The sequence below is a fragment of the Opisthocomus hoazin genome, chromosome 3 (genome assembly GCF_030867145.1).
Source record: "Opisthocomus hoazin isolate bOpiHoa1 chromosome 3, bOpiHoa1.hap1, whole genome shotgun sequence".
Taxonomy (NCBI): Eukaryota; Metazoa; Chordata; class Aves; order Opisthocomiformes; family Opisthocomidae; genus Opisthocomus; species Opisthocomus hoazin.
Genome location: NC_134416.1, coordinates 19,243,891 through 19,267,083, shown reverse-complemented (window position 1 = coordinate 19,267,083; position 23,193 = coordinate 19,243,891). Strand labels below are relative to the sequence as shown.

Sequence of the window (23,193 nt, the reverse complement as noted above, 5' to 3'; positions counted from 1 at the left end):
TTAAGCTAATTGGCAATCAATTAGCTCACAGTAACATATATATTCATATAGACATAACTTCAATTATCTGCTGATTTAAAAAATTATTTATTATTCTCTACTTTTATTACTAAATATAACATCCTACTGAGGTATATAACATTTATTTCCTCTAATTATTATTTTTTACCTCAAAAATGAAGGTTTTACAAACTCCAACTTTTAACTCATTTTGACTACCAACATTTTGGCAAAATGTATATATTTTAAGCTACTTTGTATTTTATCCATTCATCCTTACCATCACAAGTTGGGAGTGGGTGACTCCACCAGTGGTTTTTTTCACATAGCAAAGGCTCCTCATGACTCAGCCTATAACCTGGATCACAACTGAATGAGACAGTGGAACCTATAGAGAAGTCATGTCCATAACGACGTCCATGCACTGGTATGCCAGGATCCAAGCAAGAGTAAGTATTAACAGTAACACCTAATTTAAAAAAAAAAAAGAGAAAAAAAAAGAAGAGTTTTTTTATTAATTTCAGTAACTCACTGTGCTGTGAGTGAGGGTGAAGGCTTCATTTTCACATATTTTCCGTGAATTATCCTTGCACTATGTTTCTCTGTGTTACCATTGTAAGAAGTTATGGATAATGAATTGCATTCTGCCACTGTTGCGGAGAAAAACATCACATGATTTACAGGTTATTTAGTTTGAGCCAATCTCAGTAACATTAATTGATTTTGTCCTTGATGCTGATGTTGAAAAGCTTTGATGATCATTCAAAATTCCGATTTTATTTTTGACTGATCAAATTTGTTATCCAAGCTAAAATGCTTTTTATTTCTTTTGATATTTATCCTTGAAATATTTACATAGATCAATTATTTGCATATATAGTTCTCATATCTAAATGTGAGAAACTGAAAAGATAAAAAGTAGCAGAAAAAGGAGTAAAGAAAAGCTGACTTTATAAAGAGAATTTTAATGTGCGCTAAAAACTTAAACCGTTTAAATTATTTCCCAGTGAGAAATTTGACTTCATTATAAAAGAATCAGGGCAAAACAAAGAAAGAAACAAAAAACCCTAGGAATATTACTGAAGTTAGCAATTAGAAGTAGTAGTATTCAGTATAAAATTTTCTATAGGTTTTATTACTTTTATTTCTACACAAAAGCCATGACATATCCTTCCTCACAAAGAAATTGAGTATGAAAAGAAAGAATTGGCATAGAAAATAAGAACATGTAAAAGACTTCAGCTTTCAAAAGGATATTTGAAATGAGAAATGCTGAATCATTGAATCATAGAATCATAGAATCGTTAAGGTTGGAAAAGACCTCTAAGATCTTCAAGTCCAACTGTCAACCCAACACCACTATGCCTGCTAAAGCATGTCCTGAAGTGCCATATCCACACATTTTTTGAACACCTCCAGGCATGGTGACTCCACCACTTCCTTGGGCAGCCTATTACAATGGAGCACCGTTAATCATTATTATCATCCAGAAAAGAGGAACCAGAATTGGGTTGTACTAGATAATATAAGACAATGAACCAGTAAGAATTAGGCAAAAATACAACTAATACTAGATGTCTGTAAATAAACAGAAGACGTTAAGTAGTAAAACTATTGAAAATGGTTTATTTTGTGTAAAAATAGTAAAGATATATGTTTTCAACGTTCTCTGTTAGTATAAATTTAATTTTCATTCTTCACTATTGTAAAGAGAACTGTGGAGTGGAGATCAATTTTAGAACGGGATTTTACAATGAAATTAAAGAATTCATTTTAATGACATTTCAGATTTCTTTTCCAGCTTTACTTAAACGAAATGGTTTGACATAAGGATGTTTGTAATAAGTGCAGCTTTCCTCTTTTTGCTGTTTTCTTTCCCAAAGTGTAATTTCTACCATTTAACATTATTCATTTAGCCAATTATTTTAAGAATTTAGTGGTTCTGCTGGCAATATTAATCTAGTTTTCCTGATGTGTAAGTATAGCCATCCTTCAAACTTCAGAAAGGATGAGAATTTAATAAAATCATCACTTCTTCACAATGTAGAATATGATACAAATGGATGCATGTGGGTGAAGTCTGGGACAGTAATGAATTTTGGAATAGTAATACAATTTTTGCAACAAACAGCTGGAACTTGACATATAGGGGAGTTTAAATCAGCCCAAATTTTGTCTGGCAAGGTCATCTCCACATGTATTACATTTAGTATCCTTATCACTAGTGGTCAGGAGTAGGGAAAATTGCCAAAAATAACGTAAAATTTAAGAACATCTGAAAATTGCTTGGTGGTAGTTCCAACAAGTGGAGTATGAAACAGAAAAGGATAGACAGAAACAGATGTTGAGAGAAATGGACAGTAGTTCATGTATTTACTTAGATTTTCACAATCTACCTCATCTCATGCAGTTTTATGCACACAAAAATGCATTGTACAAAGGATAAGAATAAAGAGACATAAAAGCAACATCTAGAAGCAAAGCATTTGCTTCCCATTCTCATCTTGTGATTCTTAAAGTACGATACATTACATCAATAATACTAAATTCTAAGTGAAACCACTGGTCATCCCTTTTGCAATTTAACATCACTACATCTTTCTCAGTTTGAGAAATAACAGGAATTTACCAAAGATGACACCTGCGCATGTTTATGTATTTATGACTAGGATAAGCATTGATGGGGAAATCAACTCACAGAATTCTGAAAGACTTACTTTCGTAGTGAATCTTGAATCCATTATTAGAACGACTGTTGTCAGTTGTAAAGAGAAGATAAATAAAATTGCTACTGCTAAACAGGAATTGTGGGACTTGTGTACCATTATAAGATCCCAGAAGTGGAGACAATAAGTTTGGTCCATCATGAACTTCCAAAACATCATAATTGAGTTCTGTCTGAAATCTGGAATTGAGGAAACACACAGAGGCAAAAATATAAGAAGCAGTTAAAATAAATACAATAAACACATACAAAGTAAACCATATTTTAAAACTATCCTCCTTTTCTGATCATATTATTTGAATTATTTATCCACATATCTATTTTATGAAATCAATATTATAGTATTAATTATCATATATAACTATCCTATATAACTATTACAATAACCAAATTTTAGGTTAGTGCCTTAGTAAGATGAAAAATAAGTTTAAAATTCTGGAGCTGATTTGTATTCCAGGAAACAAAAGCCAGAAACACATCATCTATTGGCAAAGATTAATATTACTTTTATATATTACTTTATAGGACAAAATTATTTTTCTTTTTGGAAAATTTAAGTAAATTATATAGAGGATGTGTTGAAGCATTCTTTCATTATGTCCGTTCCATTTGGCACAAATATCTTCAAGGTACTTTATATTATCAAAGAATCATATTCTGAGAGTCTACCCTCGTAATCATCTATTAGCAGGAATAGAATTATTTAAGTCTTCTCTGAGACTCCTGTGGCTTTGTGCCACTTCAGTCTCAGCCCAAAGCAGTAGCAGAAGTTATGGCAAAAAAATATTTGAAGTTCTATTTATAAACCACTATAATGTCTGTTTACAGGCAGCATGTATACTGAAGAACTCTGTATTTCAGTATTTATATCCCATCAGTCTGAGCCTAATGTTCTAAACAAGTCTGATGAAATATGAGAAGCCAAATTAAACCCCCAAAACATGTTTTCTTTAATCCTTGTCCCACTCCTATGAAATAATATGGGAAAAAAGCGCAGAAATAAAGTAATAAGGAGTTATGGAAATGGAGCAAGATCAGCCTAGAAGCAGGAGAACTGAAAATTTCTTGTTTCACCAGATGCCACATAAACTCACAATGATATGTTGGTGAAAAGCTACTAGGCAATAACTTCCTTTTTCCAGTACTTGTTTTTCCCATTAATCCATACAAAACAGAGGCAATTTTGGAAACAGGTCTTTTAGTCTTGCTGTGTTTTCTTAGTTCCTTTATCAAAATCATACTTAAGACAGAAAGTGTAGAACAGCATTGACCTCATAAATGCAAAGCAACTATCAGGTCAGTCAAGACATGATGAAATTGAGTCTCCAATGACATAACAGAAATCTTCTCATAAGTACTCATTGCTCAAAGAATAGATATGACACCAGCAAAGAGCAGAAAAATATGGAGATGAAAAAAGTAAGTGAGTGCATAATAAAAAAAGTGAGGACAGTTTTTCAGTGACATGAGCTGAAAGAAATTTGAAGAGGGGATTATGTAAAATGCCTTTGCTTTGTCGTTTGGCTGAGAAAAGTGACTTATCGAACGTATTTACATATCCCCTGATTATTCACTGGTGTAAGAAAGCAGTACAGATTTATAGGAAACTGAATAAAAATGCTTTGTGTATATGTAAGACCACTCCAATGTTCTTTCCTACTTAACTAGTCACTGTTCTTAAATTAACCTGAATGGCTTCATTACTATGTGAGGTCTGTTCTTATGGAGGACTCATAAAAATTCATTTCAAACACATCGGAGTAAAACAAACTTTAACGCTGGAGGTGACACACACTTTTTCATCTTGTTCAAACAGACAGAGCTGCTTTAATATTTACAACAGGCACCTTTGTTTCTAACAGGCACCCTATCAACTCAGTGCAGTGTCAGTATATGGGTAGAATATCCTGCTGTACAGTGTATACTCATTAATCAAGTGTGACTAGTACTCCAGTCAGTAGTTTGCTGATTAACATCCCTAGTATTTAAATACTGATAATTAGGCTTCATGATAAACACTTCATTACAAAGAAGAATGGCACTCACATTTCACTTCTATCATATCAGTTGAGCCTAAAATGCTACTGATTTATAAAAAAAATTCAACATATTATCTGTCATAGCTATGCCTGTACAAAAGGAGTAAACTCATTGTGCTATACATGCACGATCATCAAACAAAATATGAAAAAGTGGTTAAGAAACCTTTCAAAGCACAAAAATTGGTAGTTATTATTTATTTTGTCTGCAGATCTCTATCTTTTCTCCTATGTCTCTGGCTCCATGGCACAGGAACACTTCAGCACACTGTCATAGAATGCAGTACCTCATAATATGGAATGTCATAAGAGAGAATCATAGATTCATAAAATGGCTTGGGTTGGAAGGGACCTTAAAGATCATGTAGTTCCAAGTCCCCTGCCATGGGCAGGGACACCTTCCACTAGACCAGTATGCTCAAAGCCCCACCCACCTGGCCTTGAAGACTGCCAGGGAGAGGGCAGCCACAACTTCTCTGCACCATCAGTTCAGGTGCCTCACCAGCCTCATAGCAAAGAATTTCCTGCTTATATCTAATCTAAATATACCTTCTTTCAGCTTAAAGGATTACCCCTTGTCCTATCACTACCTGCCCTTGTAAAAACTCCCACTCCAGCTTTCCTGTAGGCCTCCTGGAAGTACTGGAAGACTACTATAAGATCTCGCTGGAGCCTCCTCTTCTCTGCAATGAACGACCCTAACTCTCTCAGCTTGCCCTCACAGAGGAGATGTTCCATCGCTCTGATCACCTTTGCGGCCCTCCTCTGGACCTGCTCGAGCTAGGAACAGAATTGTCTCCCTCGACCTGCTGGCCATGCTTTCTTCAATGGAGCCCCAGGATGATAAGAAGACTGGAGATTAAAAGGAAATAAACTGCTGTGCAAGTGAGAAACTGATGTAATGTGAAGGTGTCACCCTGCAGGAAATGTGTATTAGTAAGAACTGTTCCCTTCCTTCTAGAATATGGAAGAAGAAAGGATCTAAACATTCTAGACATGTACTACAAATGTTTTACACTGACCAAGAAACCAAAAAAAAAATCCTTTCAAATAACTACACACATTGATGAAGTCAGTATTTGCACCAATAAAGGCTAGAAAAGTATTTCTTTGTTTTTCAGGGCAAAGGTGAAATGTAAAGAATGGGTAGAAATATGAGTTGGTTTTTCTTTTAATTAAATGGGAAAGCCATTTGGCTGTAGTTTTAAATGTATATATTTCAACAAAGTTAACCTTCTGTTTTAAGATAAGTCAAGCTGAAGATTTGCAAGCAGAAGGAGCAAAACAAGGACAGTCAGACTAGAATGTGTCTTTAAAAAGAAGCTATTGTATGTATGTCTCAGAATGCATATTTAAATGTTGTGAAAAATAATAAAAGTCTAAGTAAAAAAAATAATAGTAATAGTTTACAAAAAGTTTGCTTTCAGTACACTGTGGAGATTTATTTCATTATTTGGTTTATGTAAAAAATTTTTATTTACATCCAAACATGTATTTATTTATCTAAGTGCATTTATGTGAACAGATATAGATGTATTTTTGCACGTGTTCATGCACAGAAACACATAAGCATACACACAGATATAAGTAAGCAGGGCATCTCCGGATTCTCCTTGTTGCATCTGAGCAATATGCATATCAGTCAAATTTATGGCAAGTGACAAGAGTATCAAGAACAAGCAACAATGGAACAAGAAGTGTCATAATGTCATAATGAGATTAGGTTATAAAAAGTGTAGGAGCTCTTTCTGTGATCTGGAGAGCCATCTTGTTCTTATCAATCTTACCTACAACAGTAACAGAGGTAGTGCAATTCTATGACAAGGTGTTAATGAATTACAAACAAAAAGTGTACACAAGACACTGCCAAATTTAATGAAACTCAGGTGCAAAGGAAGAAAATCCAGATGACACAGAAATTTGCATATATAAAGGCAAATGCTTTTCACTTTGAAATGACTGTCTACATCAAATGTATAGTTGAAAATGAAATAATAAATTATTTGAAACTATTTTTTTAAAATCTTGAGTCAATGAAAGTTCCCAAAATTTTATTTTTCTTTTTTATTTACAAGACAATGAGTAAAACTAATGATTTTTTTTTAATTTCAAATGAATATGAATTTGATTGAACTCTGCAAGACAGTGTTATTCACTTTTCTTTTGTATTTTAGAAAAAAAATGGTAAAGCTTCATTTAAGCTGATGCACACCACTAGGGATTTTGGAAGACTAGAACACTTTATTATAATGTAAACTACAGTACTAGAGAAAAATTTTAAACAAACTTCTCACAATGAGAATTTTATGTCAGAAAAGACGGCAATTTTCATATCCTGCTAAAAACAACGTTTGAACTGTATTAAAAGGAAGCAATATCTTCTCTTTTGAGTTGAATTTGACCAGGAGTAGTCAAAATATGCTGCATAAATAGCAACTGAAAAGTACTTGCATGATATTTGTGCACGATAACTTTGATCACCAAAGGCCCTTTGTTCCTGGATCATCATCTAAAATTATTAAAATTTTACAAGTAAGAAGAATTTAAAGCATCCTTGAGCACAGGTAGAACACGTAGCATTTTTTAAATTACATTTTCTCTTTTGCTTTCTCATAAAGAGCCTAAATGAAATGTCCATGTCTTACTATCATGAGAAATTTAAGGTCCTTGGTACATTTCACTCCTTGGAATCAGGAAGCGACCTAAGTAACAGGCAGTAATGTAGGAAAAGTGTAACGTTGCAGTAAGTTGAGGAAACTGGAATTTGATCTTGAGAGCACACAGTCCTTTCACAAAAGAGATCAGCTGATTTGATAGTGAAAGATTCATGGTGGATAAAAATATAAATGCGTTTGGTTCAGTTTTCGCAGTTGATTCAGATTTTCAGTCGGAGATTATGAAGGTTTGAGAGAAAACAATTGCTTCATAATTCATCATAGCAACTTGGTTACAAGCAAATGAAACATGTTCATCTTTAAAAACAGATAAATTTTTAAACTAGGCCAGACAGGCTTAAACATATGCAAGAGAGTAGGAATTTCAAAAGCTTTTCAGTGCATCAAAGTAGAAATTACACTAAAGATAAAATTTATGCTCTGAAGACACTAAGGTGTTTTGGAAAACCCTACCTGATAATACAATTGCTTGATATTAGACCTAGTGCAAATTAATGTTATGACAGAGCTAACAAACTCCTGCTCTGGGTAAAAACTGGAAAATATTAAGTAAGAAAAATATTAGCCAAGACCTTTCGAATGTAATTTTGATAGAGTGTCCTGGTTCAGCTTCTATCACCCATTCACAATTCAAGGAATCTTTATAATACCCTGGCCAGCCTGGAGAGAGGATTACTCCACTGGGAGATGAAAAATGTCCACCACATGGAGCTAAAAATGAAACAAAGAGAAATGTATAATAATACAGACTTATTGTATGTAATTCATAATTGTAACTTCAATATAGGACATCTGTATTAAACAAATTTAAAAAATAACTTTTGCAGGAAGGCGCAACAAGTCTTTGAAGATGACAGACTGTGGGGTTCAGAATTAGATGGAGACAACAGAATGAAAACCATAGAAAGATAAAATAAACTGTTCAATAAGTTCTGACAAAGATTTTTACACTGAATTCTTATAGGTACAATGTATTTTCCTGTAATAAAGGACATAAAACAAAACATGATTTATAAAAAGTGTCTTCTGCTTTTAACTGTGAGCAGAGAGATTTTAAAAACTTGCAAAAGATTCAGCTGGGTATCAAGCTAGAAACTAGTCAATTTTTATTTTAGCTTTGACATGGATCCACTGTCATACCACACAGTTTTTACTGTCATGTTGGTAGTTTAGATTCCTCACTCATGAAAAAGACGTACTTACCATTCTTACAAGATTAGTTGATATTTTTGAAGCATTTGGCAAATACATGTTAAATACTGTAATATATACATCTTCAAGCAGAGTTTTTCTCTCAGAGATAGTAAGTAAATGTAAGCTAGGAAAACAGTATTAAAACATAATTAAAATCAAAGTTGTTCGTAATCATATTTGAAGTTTTTCAGTGGCTTAATGTCACATTAATTACAGGAATAATCTCCACAGAGGTAGGTATTTCAAAGATGAAGAGTATTTCTTTGATAACAATTTTTCTTAAACAGTTGAAAACAATCTGGGACAGAACAAGGGAAGTTTCTACTAGAAGATCAGTGTCAAGACAGTCAGTCATAGGACAGAAAAGAGATTCTCAGAAGTAATAACATGTTTCACTGGTGCTGATTTTGGCTGTGGAAAGGGCTAGTCTATACCAAAGATGGTATAATCTCACAGGTGGGAAGAATAAGAACTACAAGACCAATACTGCTGAAGGACTGATCTTTTAGGTTTAAGTCCTGCAAAGCTCCATGCAGGTTTTTAATCTCATACATGAATGCAAACCCATTATGTCTGATGGATCTACACATGCATGTAAAGTCAAGTGCATGTGTCATCACACTTCCGTGACACCTTCTTCTCCGCAGTGGTATGGATGGGTGAGAAAAAGACCGTGAGAGTTCTTGGTATGTTTTTTGTTGTTTGTTTTCCATAGAAGTCTGATATTCCTTAAATAAAGAAATCAATTAATAGAATTATCTTGAATTCTAGACATCTCAGAAATGCAGCAATTCCATCACTGGAAGTATTAAAGTTTTTAAAATAGGTAGCAAATCATAATGTTTTTCTAGCAAGGTAAAATATCTAGGACATCTTATGGATGTAATGGATATTCCATGTGGTAAATTGAACATACATTGTTCAGCACAAGTGTAAACATCTGCAAAAGACCATATCTATGTATCTTTCTATACATGTATTATGCATATATGTGAATACACTAAACATACCTATATAGAAAAATATATCCAAAAAAAGGCTCCTTGCTCAACAGGAGACAACACAGATAAGCAACTGATCTCTGATAATATTTTCCTCTAGAAGTATAAGATATATTTTCGTTGAGTTGCAATGTTACCGACCAAATAACTAATTTCCATTTCTTATTTCTTGGACAAAATAATTTGTAAAATACTGGACTCTTAACTAAACTTTTTCACTCACTGAAGTCCTTGAAAATTGCTGTCCTTTAGTGAATCCAAACTACTTCAGTAATAACTGTTGCAAGTAGGGACAGTTAGTAAGTTGGTTTTTAAAATTATCATGTTTTTTTTTTAAATAGAATTGATTACCTGGAATTCTAAGTATAGAATAGGACATTAGGAATAATACTATAAGAAAAGCTTTTTCACAGTTGCTCTGACTTGCGTGAGTGAGCATTACTTGCAGTCTTACAAAGAGACCTAAACAAGCTTTCTCTGGTAAAAATGTTGTCCAAAAAAGTGGGATTGTTTAACCCAGTGTGTGATACGCCAATATACACACAGAGCAGAGGTATTGTCTTTATTGCATATTTGCACAGATATGGGTGCTAGGTGATAATTTCACTAAGCTAACACCCCTCTTAGCAGAGTCACAAGGACTATATACTCTTACAAAACCAAGAAATTACTCATTACATTCTGATTGGTTCACTGCATTATATGTTTATCTTAAAGGTATACTACTTCCTTACATAACTGCACGTGCTCGCAAGCTGGGGGAGTGCAGTCTTTTTGGCTCTGAATTGAGTTGGTGGTCACGATCTCCCCCTGCTGCCTTTATCTTTTTCTTAGTTACCCTAGACTTTTGGTAACTTCAGGTTTCTTTGGCAATCGTCCAGCTTTCGGCACCTTCTGGGCTGGGTGTTTCCCTTTTATCAGTCTGTTAGCTCCTCTTCAAGAGCATAATTTTTAGTAAGGCATGCATTGTTTATACAATGTACTCAGGCCTAAATTAAACAATGTCACTATGACCTAAGCATTTCTGCCCTTTATTAATATGACCTAAGCATTACTACGATCCAAAATTTTCTGCCAGATATAAAAAATGCAAGGTGCTAAGCACCTGATAAGGTGATAAGCCCTATTGTAAGGAAAAAGAAAGCTAAGAAAACTGTAGTAGTGTAAGAGCTGATTTTCAGTCGACTACCATAAGAGCATAAACCTGTAAAGCCTTATTTAGCATACCAGATTATAATTTAGAACCTGAGAAATATAAGCTATATCTTATTTCTTTTCTACAACAAGTACGTTTTCCATGATGATCAATAAAGCAACATATAAAAGAGTAAATCATTACATGAAGACCACAGTCTCCTATGATGAGCAGCCTACAAAGTGTTTATTGTCAGAAATTGCTGACTGTTTTATGGAAAATGAAAACTGCAGAATGTATTAGCTATTAAAGTTTACATTAAAACTAACATTTCTGTCACAAAATCTTTTTGATCAGACCTATTTGTATGTCCTCTATGTGAGGCAAAGAAGAAAACAAGCAACATAACTCTTCAGTGCCTTACGCAAGCAGGCAGAAGCAAAATTCATTGCTTCCTCAAAATGTCAGCCATGAAGAAGGAGGTAGCACCTTTTGTGGACAGTACTAAATCACACAAAGCAGACAGTAAACTTAAACCATTTACATCACACTCTTTCCATTACTGTCTGTTGTGTGGTATAGGTGTGCATTGATGCAACCTGGATGAGAATAAAGATTTATTTGTCAAATAGTTCTTAACAGCACAGTATCATATGAGACAGAAAACAAATGGAGTAAAATTGAATCCTCCATATTTTGAGGAGCTCAAAGAGTGCTGAGCCAAGCACAGGGGAAGGGGACCCTTAATGCTAGATCTTCTATTTGGTTTACTGACACACTGTTACCTGCCTGTTGCTGCACTGAGTGTTTTAATAGAAGGAAAAAGAAAGACTGCTTCATCATAGCATAAAAATCACAGTATTAAAAATAATTCTTAAAGCCATTTTCTTCCACATAGGTGCAATCTCATCTGACACATCACAGAATCACAGAACGGCTTTGGCTGGAAGTATCTTTCTCCTACTGTCTGGGAAAAAAAAAAGAGTTTCTAAAATCTATATAAAGTTCAGAATTCAATATGTTGAAAATATCTCTAAATATGCAGCTTTAATAAATGTTTTCCTCACTGAGTGTTTTAAAACAGTGTTTCTCACCTCTGACCTTACGATCCCCTTTGTCATACTACATTCAGCTAACAGTACCAGTCAAACAATAAGGTATTTAAACTCATATTCACCTCAGCAATCAGAAGGTTAACTCTCTAGCATTCATCATCGCTATATTTTATGGTATATAACCACTCATACATATTCATAATACTTGTGGAGCTTATAAACTACAAAATATATCAACAAGAATAGGAATACCAGATGGTCTTATTTGGAACAAGTGTACTACCATACTTGGAATATAGTATTGCTAAATTTGAACATTTTCTCAAAAAATATACATGAAACTGTTTAAGACTGTCTTTAGAATACAAAAAAAGTAACTATCTTGCAAAAATACTCCTATGAATATTGAGTGAAAAATAACACCCTTTACAAGATTTCATTTGATTTGCTTTCAGAGCAATTTCTCTTTGTATTTGGGATCTAACAATAGCAGAGTATTTTTCTGTTGGGTTATATATTTTTAAAAAATGTTTCTTACCCTTCCCCTGAATATGGTTCTTCCTGATGCCTGCAGTGGAAGATACAATAGATTTTTTATTTTGCTTTCACTGTCACATGCTGATTTCCTGGACCCAGGAGTCCTTCCCTTCAGAATAGTTGGGTGACTGAGCTTATCTTAAAGAGCCTTGCTTTTTAGAAAATAAAACTATCCAGTGTTCTTGGCAAAGGATTATTTCCCTGACCATTTTTACACTGATTTTCAGCCCATGTTCTTCCAGTTCTATCTGATGGTTGCCTGGTAGATTCATATGCACTGTCAGCATGTTAAAAATGAAGCACTAGAAATATAGTATAAGTAGAAGTTGTCATCAAACAGAACCTCTTTGTCAAAAAATGGTCTATGCCAAATACTGAAAGTCCATCTTAACCTGATCTAGTAATTCTCAAAAAGTCATGTCTGTTTATTTCTTTGTGTAGTAAGGTGCAGGGGTTGAGGCAGAAAATTTCTGTACGTGAGTATGAAGAAACCTTTGAGGAGTACAGGTTAATCACTGAACATCTTGTAGATTCATAGTTTAAGGACCTTTTTTCAAGAGCTTATCACCCATGCTGCAGAACAGCAGGATATTAAGCATTACAGGAGTTATGCAGGAAGGCCAAGGTTAGAGCTGCAGCACAGGTACAACAGCATACTATTACAAGAGATTATGGGAAAATCCTCCATGTACACAGGAAGGATGCAAGGCACAAGGACAGGAATCCTAAATTCAAATGCATTAGGGAATAGCAAAGGCAGGGCTGCTTTACTAGAAAAGAGATGCCAGGAGCCAAAGGCGATCATATACACATGTAGAGTTAGTGCCCTGAACAACAGAGCATCATGCAGCTTCACCTGAGCAAGGTGAGGAGGACTGGATAGGTGACAGGAAAAAGATATGGTGGCAGCCAAGTGACCATCAAATTAATGCAATTTGATGCGTTAGGTCTGAGGTCAAATCAAGAAGTCCCATGAAGGTGCTGAGATCAACTGAGAATAGGGCTGGAGACCAGCACTCTTGTGGCGTTCCTGGAGCAGGGACCCACAGGACCAGGCTGAGCTGAAATGGGATCCTGGGACATGGTCAGGGCTGAGAGCAAGCCCCAACAGAGGCTGGTCAGGATTGCCCGGAGAAAAGAGTATGCTGACCCAACCCATCTGAACATTTATCATTAAACGGCTGCCTCCTATGTATTGTAGTAGCTGACATTTCCGCAGTGGTCAACTATACAACAGTCACGTTCAGTGTCTCCTAGTCAGTACGTGGAGTTTATGCCTTTGATTTGATATATATGACATATTTAAATTATGAGGTGTGCGTAGGGCAAGCAAACTTCACCTTACATGAAATGACTATGTGTTATAGACAAATATGTACACAGTCCTTAAAAATTCTGAACATATCAACAGACCAAATTACATTATTAGCTTAAAAATATTTTCATTCTTCTTCAAAATTTATCCTAAATTTTAAAAATGTATCTAAATTTACAGTTGATAAATACATCTAATTCGAATATATCAGTGTCCCAACCTCTAGAATTCCAATAAATGTTCCATTTAGAGTCTCAGACCACCTATGGGTCAGATTATCTTGTGCATGGACAGACTTTTAAAAATATTCCCTTTAATTTAAGTTTTAATGTAACATTGAAAATGCAACCTTATATTTTATTAGCAGTGTATAACAGCTCCATGAACCTTATAATAAAGCAGGTGCATTATAGCCTATACTAATCTTGTCTAGGAAGACTGACCCACCTTATATCTAGGAAACAATAATAGTTCACAGAAAGTAAATTGGATGAAAATTGTATGATAAGGAGTCACATTCATGTATTAAATGTAAGCATATTTTGTTAGGAAGGCAGCCACATAGTGAAAATAAGAGCTTAGCTTTTATTTAACAATAAAAGTAACAAACTTTAAATCAGAGATTATATCATCACTGATTAAATCATATATGTTCAAAAAAAATTGTTACAAGAAACTGAGTTAATTTTTTTTTCCCCTTAGGAGAAGAGATCATAAAATACAGACAATTAATAAAGCAAAGATATAGATATATTTTTATACTGATTAATATAAACAAGTGAAGTAAATATACATAACTTTGTGGTTTAGAAGTGTGATATAAGCAAATATTTAATTTCTATAAATAGGAAGATCAATTGCTAAAATAATCTTCCCCAGCGTAGGGGACAGAAGAAACATAAGCACTGCAACAGATAGCTAAAAACTCTCAAATGGTTGTAAATACCATAGCTGAAGACCTGAAATGAAATCAACATCTTTATTTTAATCTAATGTTTTATCAGCAAATGTCACTGAGCACTGAAATGATTTTAAATTTTTCATCTGTCTGAAGTAGGAAGTCAATAGCTGTATTTTGAAGAACATCTTCTATATGAAACTGTGAAAATAATTTTTAAGAGCCTAGTAAAACCAAAAAAAACCCAGACTTCCTGATTATTTAAGAACCTTGAGTGACAAGTTAAACAAGAGATTTAAATATGGAAGTTGAAAAATAGAAACCTTCAATATACTAAAATAAGATTCAGTGAAAACAGAGGATTTTCTTATGTTTTTCTTCTCTGTTATCTCTTTCTCCTAGGTATTCATGAGGCCAATCATGATACTGATTGTGCTGAACTTCAGAAATACAGAGATCAGTATTATTGGTGTATAGCTGGCACTGAACATTATTGCTTTAAACAGTTTCTCAAATTGGACAAATACACACTTGTCCTGGGTTCGGCCAGGACAGGGTTAATTTTCACCAGAATCCAGGAAGGGGCACAGCCGGGTGGGCTGACCCAACCCCAACCTGGCCAAACAGAGCCGGGTATTTCATACCATGTGCCATCATGCTGGGTTCTGGTGGGGAGGGGCGGGGCGGCGGGAACTCACTTGCGGCTTGGGAACGCGCGGCGGCAGTGCGGTCCGAGAGAGCGGTTCTGTTCTGCTGGTTTGTTTTGTGTATTCCCCTTTTCTGTATTGTTGTTGTTACTGTTCCCTTTGTTTGCTGTTCTGTTAAACTGCCCTTATCCCGACCCACCAGTTTCTGCCTCTTTCTTTCCATTCTCCTTTGCACCCCGGTGGGGGGAGGGGCAGAGACATGGCGCTTTTGTTTCCGGCTGCAGCCAAAACCAGAACACTTAATTTGGTGCCCAAGTGTGGGGTGGGGATAACAGCAGGGCTGAGCAGCGTGTGTTAAAACAGCTTTCTTAGATTTTGTTAAAATTTATTATACGCATTTACTGTGTTAGTTAAACAGTCGCCGGTAAAAATGTTTCTGTCTTTGATCAGATGGCTGTGGTTTTTGAATCCGTACTTGCTGTACTTGTTCCCTCTGGTGCTGTTCATCATCGCGGGGAAAAGGATCAGGATTATGATTTTACTGTACTGTACGATGTCGACTTATGACCTGATAACATCAATGTGCATGAAATTAGGATTGTGTTTCCATGCGGCACTGCGGTCATTTCCATACCTCGGATCCTATGTCTTAGAATATGTTAATAATCGAACCCAGCCTGTGGGGAAAACCAGAGGGGATGCCTTCCCCCACTCTTTCCCCCCCCCTCTCCTTCAGGCTGGTCCTAACAGCTTTTGAGAATTTCGAGTACCCGTGGGATGCTCAGGGCAGCGGGTTTCTATTGTTATGCCTCCTGAATGGGTTGCAGGTTTTGTTTAGGGCTAAACAAGTAGTTAAGAACATCCTGCAGAGATCTGCCCCGGGGCGGGATAGCTGTGAGTGTCTGGGTGTGTGGGACAGCATGGGCAGGTGTCTAGAGCAGTGGGCACCACCGGTGTGTTTTAAACTCACCCCTGAACAAATACAGAATCCAGACAGTCTAGTAAAATATCTGCAAAAAGTGTGCTGTCACCCTGGGAACTCCAGAGACACACAAATCAACACAATGTGCTGGGGTCTGGCCCACACCTACCGAGCCATGTTCAACCTGATTCAGTGCCCCAAAGGGGAAAGGGGGGGAAACGAACCGGCAGCGCCTGGCGCTGCCCCCCCAGCCGGGCCAGCAGCCACTCCAGCCCAGCAGGCAGTCACAGCCCCCCCGACAGGCACCACGGCTGCTGCAGCCACTGGTGTTGTCCTGGCTCCCCCGGCAGGCATGGCAGTTGCTACAGCTCCAGTTCCAGCCACAGTCACAGTGACTAAGCCCAGTGACCAACCTGTGCCGGTAGCAGTCGGCCCTGTAAAACTAAAGAAAGACTCAAAGAGAGCAGATCGCTCCGGGAGGGATGACGATGAGCCAGGATCATCGTGGGAGATAGAGAAAGAGATCATCACCCGGTCCCTGTCCCTGAGCGACCTGCGACACATGCGGAAAGATTTCAGCCGCCACCCAGGCGAGCACATTGTCACCTGGCTGCTGCGGTGCTGAGATAACGGGGCCAGCAGCTTGGAGTTAGAGCGCAAGGAAGCCAAGAAGCTGGGATCTCTGGCCAGGGATAGGGGAAATGACAAGGCCATTGGGAAGAAGGAACAAGTCCTCAGCCTCTGGAGGAGACTTCTGTCAGGCATGAGGGAGAGGTACCCCTTCAGTGACGATTTTGTATGTTATCCTGGCAAGTGGACCAATATGGAGAGGGGTATTCAGTACCTGAGGGAATTAGCTGTGCGGGAGCTGGTTTACCATGAACCAGACGATGAGCAGTTACCCACAGATCCAGATGAAGTCCAGCGCACAGCATCTATGTGGAGGAAGTTTGTGCGGAGCGCACCATCCTCATATGCCAACTCACTGGCAGTAGTAAACCGGAAAGGTAAGGAGGCACCAATAGTGGATGAGGTGGCTGTCCGACTCGGGCAATATGAAGAAAGCCTTTCTTCCTCTCTCGTTTCGGCCGTGGAGAAATTGTCCCAGAAGGTCCAGCGACTCGAAGAGAGCATATCCTACTCCCCACCTGTATGGGACAGCACCTCAGCTATTACGGGCAAGCATTCCTCTGCTCAGGAGAGAGAATACAGAGGCTATACACCACGAGGCACCCTGTGGTTTTACCTGTATGACCACGGAGAGGACATGAGGAAGTGGGATGGAAAACCCACCTCAAGTATAGAGGCACGAGTGTGTGAGTTGCGAGGTAAAATAATCACCAAAGGGGATTCTGTTAGGAAAAATGCCGCTCCAGTTTGCAGCAGCCAGCTCTCCAGACCAGGTAGACAGTTTGATCTTGATTCCAATCCTCTGGAAGGGACCTCCAAGTCATTCTTACCACAAGTGAGCAGCAAATTCTCTGACCAGGATTAGAGGGGCCCTGCCTCCAGCCAGGTGGAGGAAAGGGACAACCGTGTTTATTGGACGGTGTGGATTTGGTGGCTTGGCACGTCAGATCCACATGAGTATAAAGCTCTAGTGGACACTGGTGCACAGTGTACTTTAATGCCATCAGATTTCAAAGGGTCAGAGTCCATTTGCATTTTGGGATTGACAGGGGGGTCCCAAGAGCTGAGTGTATTGGAGGCTGAAGTGAGCCTCACTGGGCAGGAGTGGCAGAAGCATCCCTTTGTATCTGGCCCCGAGGCTCCGTGCATCCTTGGGATAGACTATCTTAGGAGAGGGTATTTCAAGGACCCAAAGGGGTATTGGTGGGCTTTTGGAATAGCTGCTTTGGAGATCGAAGAAATTAAATAGCTGTCCATTTTGCCTCGTCACTCGGAGGATCCTTCCGTTGTGGGACTGCTGAGGGCTGAAGAACAACAGGTGCCAATCGCGAGCACAACGGTGCACCGGCTACAATATCGTACCAACCAAGACTCCCTTCTCCCCATTCATCAGCTGATCCGCCAGCTGGAGAGTCAAGGATTGATCAGCAAAACTCGCTCACCCTTTAATAGTCCCGTATGGCCAGTGAGAAAATCTACTGGAGAGTGGAGACTGACAATAGACTACCGTGGCCTGAATGAAGTCACACCACCGCTGAGTGCTGCCGTGCCAGACATGCTAGAACTTCAGTATCAGCTGGAGTCAAAGGCAGCCAAGTGGTACGCTACAATTGACATCGCTAATGCACTCTTCTCCGTCCCTTTGGCAGCAGAGTGCAGGCCACAGTTTGCTTTCACCTGGAGGGGCATCCAGTACACCTGGAATCGACTGCCCCAGGGGTGGAAACACAGTCCCACCATTTGCCGTGGACTAATCCAGACTGCACTGGAAAAGGGTGAAGCTCCAGAACATCTGCAGTACATCGATGACATCATTGTATGGGGTGACACCGCAGAGGAAGTTTTTGAGAAAGGGGAGAAAAAAGTTCAGATCCTTCTGAAAGCCGATTTCGCCATTAAGCGAAGTAAAGTCAGGGGACCTGCTCAAGAGATCCAGTTTTTGGGGATGAAAGGGAAGGACAGGCGCCGTCAAATCCCAGTGGATGTCATCAACAAAATAGCAGCTATGTCTCCACCAACCAGCAAAAAGGAAGCACAGGCCTTCCTGGGTGTTGTGGGTTTTTGGAGGATGCACATCCCAAATTACAGCCAGATTGTAAGTCCTCTGTACCATGTGACCCGGAAGAAGAATGATTTTGAATGGGGCCCTGAGCAACGACAGGCATTTGAACAAATTAAACGGGAGATAGTTCATGCCGTAGCCCTTGGTCCAGTACGGTCAGGGCAGGATGTTAAAAACGTGCTCTACATCACAGCCGGGGAGAATGGCGCAACCTGGAGTTTCTGGCAGAAAGCACCAGGGGAGACTTGAGGTCGACCCCTGGGGTTTTGGAGCCGGGGATACAAAGGAACCAAGGCCCGCTATACTCCCACAGAAAAAGAGATTCTGGCAGCATATGAAGGCGTTTGAGCTGCTTCAGAAGTGGTGGGCACTGAAGCACAGCTCCTCCTAGCACCACGATTGCCGGTCCTGGGCTGGATGTTCAAAGAGAGGGTCCCCTCTACGCATCATGCCACCGATGCTACATGGAGTAAGTGGGTCACGCTGATCACCCAGCGCGCCCGAATGGGAAACCCCAGTCGCCCAGGAATTCTGGAGGTAATCATGGACTGGCCAGAAGGCAAAGATTTTGGAGCATCGCCAGAGGAGGAAGTGACACGTGCTGAAGAGGCCCCACTGTATAACCAGCTGCCAGAAGAAGAGAAACAGTATGCCCTGTTCACGGATGGGTCCTCTCGCATTGTGGGGAAGCAGTGGAGGTGGAAGGCTGCTGTATGGAGCCCTACACGACAAGTCGTGGAAACTGCCGAGGGAGAAGGTGAGTCCAGCCAGTTTGCAGAGGTGAAAGCCATCCAGCTGGCTTTAGACATTGCCAGTCGAGAGAAGTGGCCAGTGTTCCATCTTTACACTGACTCCTGGATGGTGGCCAATGTCTTGTGGGGGTGGCTGCAGCAATGAAAGAAGAACAACTGGCAGCGCAGAGGCAAACCTATCTGGGCTGCCCCATTGTGGCAAGATATTGCTGCCCGGCTGGAGCAGTTGGCTGTAAAAGTCCGTCACATGGACGCCCACGTCCCTAAGAGCTGGGCCACTGAGGAACATCAAAACAACCACCAGGTGTGTCAGGCTGCCAAGACTGAAGTGGCTCAGGTGGATGTGGACTGGCAACATAAGGGTGAACTCTTTATAGCTCGGTGGGCCCATGACACCTCAGGCCACCAAGGAAGAGACGCGACATTCCGATGGGCTCGTGACCGAGGGGTGGACTTGACCATGGACACCATCGCACAGGTTATCCATGAATGTGAAACATGCACTGCAATCAAGCAAGCCAAGCGGGTAAAGCCTCAGTGGTATGGAGGACGATGGCTAAAATATAAATATGGGGAGGCTTGGCAGATTGACTACATCACACTGCCACAAACTCGCCAAGGCAAGCGCTATGTGCTCACAATGGTGGAGGCCACCACTGGATGGCTGGAAACCTACCCTGTGCCCCATGCTACCGCCCGGAATACCATCCTGGGCCTGGAAAAACAAGTCCTGTGGCGACATGGCTCTCCCGAAACAATTGAGTCGGACAACGGAACTCACTTTCGCAACAGCCTCATAGACACCTGGGACAAAGAACACAGTATCGAGTGGGTTTATCCCATCCCCTACCATGCACCAACCTCTGGAAAGATCGAGCTGTACAATGGGCTGTTAAAAACCACTTTGAGAGCAATGGGGAATGGGACTTTCAAAAATTGGGATACCCATTTAGCAAAGGCCACCTGGTTGGTTAACACCAGAGGGTCCACCAACCGGGCTGGTCCTGCCCAGTCAAAACCTCAGCGCCCCATAGAAGGGGATAAAGTCCCTGTAGTGCACATGCGGAACATGTTAGGGAAGACAGTTTGGGTTAGTCCTGCCTCGGGCAAAGGCAAGCCCGTCCGCGGGAATGCTTTTGCTCAAGGACCTCGGTGTACCTGGTGGGTAATGCAGAAGGATGGGGAAGTCCGATGTATACCTCATGGGGATTTGATTTTGGGTGAGAATAGTCTATAAATAAATAAATTGTATAAAGTTAATTGTTAAATAACCCTGTCACTCTCTGTTATCACTGTTGTAATTGTTATGTGTTGTACCAGTAGTATTGTAGTAAGAATCGTCCAGATTAAAGAAGGATGGACTTTTTGATGAAAATCTAGCAGAGCACAGCGATGATGGGACTGGACCTGGTTTTCAACAACTGGCACCCAGCAAATTCATCAAGATCGATGTCTCCAACCTGCAGACTGTGGGCACGGGCCGCACCAGATACATCAGCCGTGAGCTCCGGATGCAGCAAGTGACAGCCCATTACCACACATCACCTCTCCTGCCACGGAAGACCATTACGACAGATGGAGCCCAAAGTCATGGATTAGATGAACTCAACGGACACTTTAGAGTGATGATCCATAGACTAAGGGAATGATATCTGGAGACAGGAGAAGTGGTGGTGATGAACTGGACAATGGGAGACCTGGGCACCACGTAGATGGTATGGAATAAGGGGTGGATAATGTCCTGGGTTTGGCCAGAACAGGGTTAATTTTCACCAGAATCCAGGAAGGGGCACAGCCGGGTGGGCTGACCCAACCCCAACCTGGCCAAACAGAGCCAGGTATTTCATACCATGTGCCATCATGCTGGGTTCCGGGGGGCGGTGGGTGGGGCGGCGGGAACTCACTTGCGGCTTCGGAACACGCGGCGGCAGTGCGGTCCGAGAGAGCGGTTCTGTTCTGCTGGTTTGTTTTGTGTATTCCCCTTTTCTGTATTGTTGTTGTTACTGTTCCCTTTGTTTGCTGTTCTGTTAAACTGCCCTTATCCCGACCCACCAGTTTCTGCCTGTTTCTTTCCATTCTCCTCCACACCGCGGCAGGGGGAGGGGCGGCCGCGTGGCGCTTTTGTTGCGGGCTGCAGTTAAAACCAGAACAACACTTCAAAAAAAGAAGAAGGAAAAGGCAGAAATGATCCTTTCAAGCATAAATTATCTCTGGGAATTTGTAGTTCCACCAGTGCCAAATGAGAGCTATCTGAAAGTATGACCTGCATAGACTATTCCCATTCCAGTCCTAATAAGTTTCTTAGATAAACCTTCATTGTTACAGGGTTTATATAGCAGTGCTCACATCACTGATGTTTAAGCCATTTTTTTCCATGTTTTTCTTTTGTCTCTATAACAGTTATGAGAGAAATTCACTCCTGCAGACTGGGTTACAGTAAAAGCTAATGCCTCACAACTCCTTTATTAAGGACAAGGTTTTACAGGAGCTTTTTTCTACCTGTTTGCAAAAATCTGAACTTCATTTGATGACAATATGCAGAAGATATTACAACAAGTTCTCTGGAATCAGAAAGAAATATTATACATACCTCCACACTTAGGAATAGGCCCACTCCACATTACTTTTCCATCCATTAGCATGCAAGTAATTGTTTCAGTTCCTTGTGTTTTAATAAATCCTTCCTCACAAATAACAGAAATTGAGCTCCCCAGTTGAAAGTTGTCACCAAAACGCCGAGCGTTGATGGGCACTCCAGGATCAGGGCACTCATTATGTCCAAATGCTTTTCAAAAGAAAAAAAAGCAAGTGGGAAATAGTGTGATAATTTTTGCAAGTAAGATGACATTTTTAGGATTTTATTCTGCTAGTAAGAACAAATAATTTATATTAGGAAACAATCACAAGCCAAAGCTTGACCAATGGCATGAAATGTATACTAGTATAAAAAATGTCTTAAAATATAATGAAATTATACCAGCAAGAATCTTAGTTTGGACTCCTAGGTGCTGGCAGTTTTCAGTGATGGCTACATTCTCCTTTCCAACAGCACATCCTATCTAATGTTACAATGGGCCAGAAGCAGCCATCAGAAGGGGAGGGCAAGCACCTACGATAGAACAACTTCAGTCATCTTTTGTATTTACAATTACTGTCACGACCATTCGAGCCATACTGACCTCAGAGTGACTGACATTGCCATAGTCTATTTTGTTTCCTGTACCAAGTGCCGATGAACAGCTACAAAATGGATGAGGTTCGCAAAAGAAAGAAAACCTGAAACTTTAACCATATTGTTATATTTAAGGTCAAAAAACTTCCTAGTACGTACCAATCCGTCTGAAAGGTCAAGTTTATCTATAGGCAAATTAAAAAAGTTGTAGTTTCCCTGTATATATCTAGATACTAGAACAAAGATAGTCCATGACTTTTACTACGGAACACATCTTACACTGGGAAAACAAACAAGCTTATCTTCCTACCAGAAGTGAGCAAAGTCATATTTACAGCAATATCATTTAAAGATACGTATTAAGTATTTATTATATTTTGATGTTTTATTTGTTAAGAAGAATGCTGCACATAAATCTTAGATTCAAAAAAAAG

The 23,193-nt window shown here is 39.4% G+C and overlaps 1 protein-coding gene across 4 annotated transcripts in view; it reads right to left on the bottom strand.

Annotated features, from left to right (window-relative positions):
* The window catches only part of CSMD3 (CUB and Sushi multiple domains 3), a 767,725-nt gene that overhangs the window by 303,387 nt on the left and 441,145 nt on the right, over window positions 1–23,193 (bottom strand). For all 4 annotated transcript variants that reach the window (XM_075415663.1, XM_075415665.1, XM_075415666.1 and 1 more), the window contains 4 exons: window positions 22,178–22,372; window positions 8,012–8,150; window positions 2,718–2,905; window positions 281–469 (listed from right to left, as the gene is read on the bottom strand). In XM_075415663.1, coding sequence (XP_075271778.1) covers window positions 281–469; window positions 2,718–2,905; window positions 8,012–8,150; window positions 22,178–22,372 — 711 coding nt within the window. The remainder of the gene's footprint in view (window positions 1–280; window positions 470–2,717; window positions 2,906–8,011; window positions 8,151–22,177; window positions 22,373–23,193) is intronic.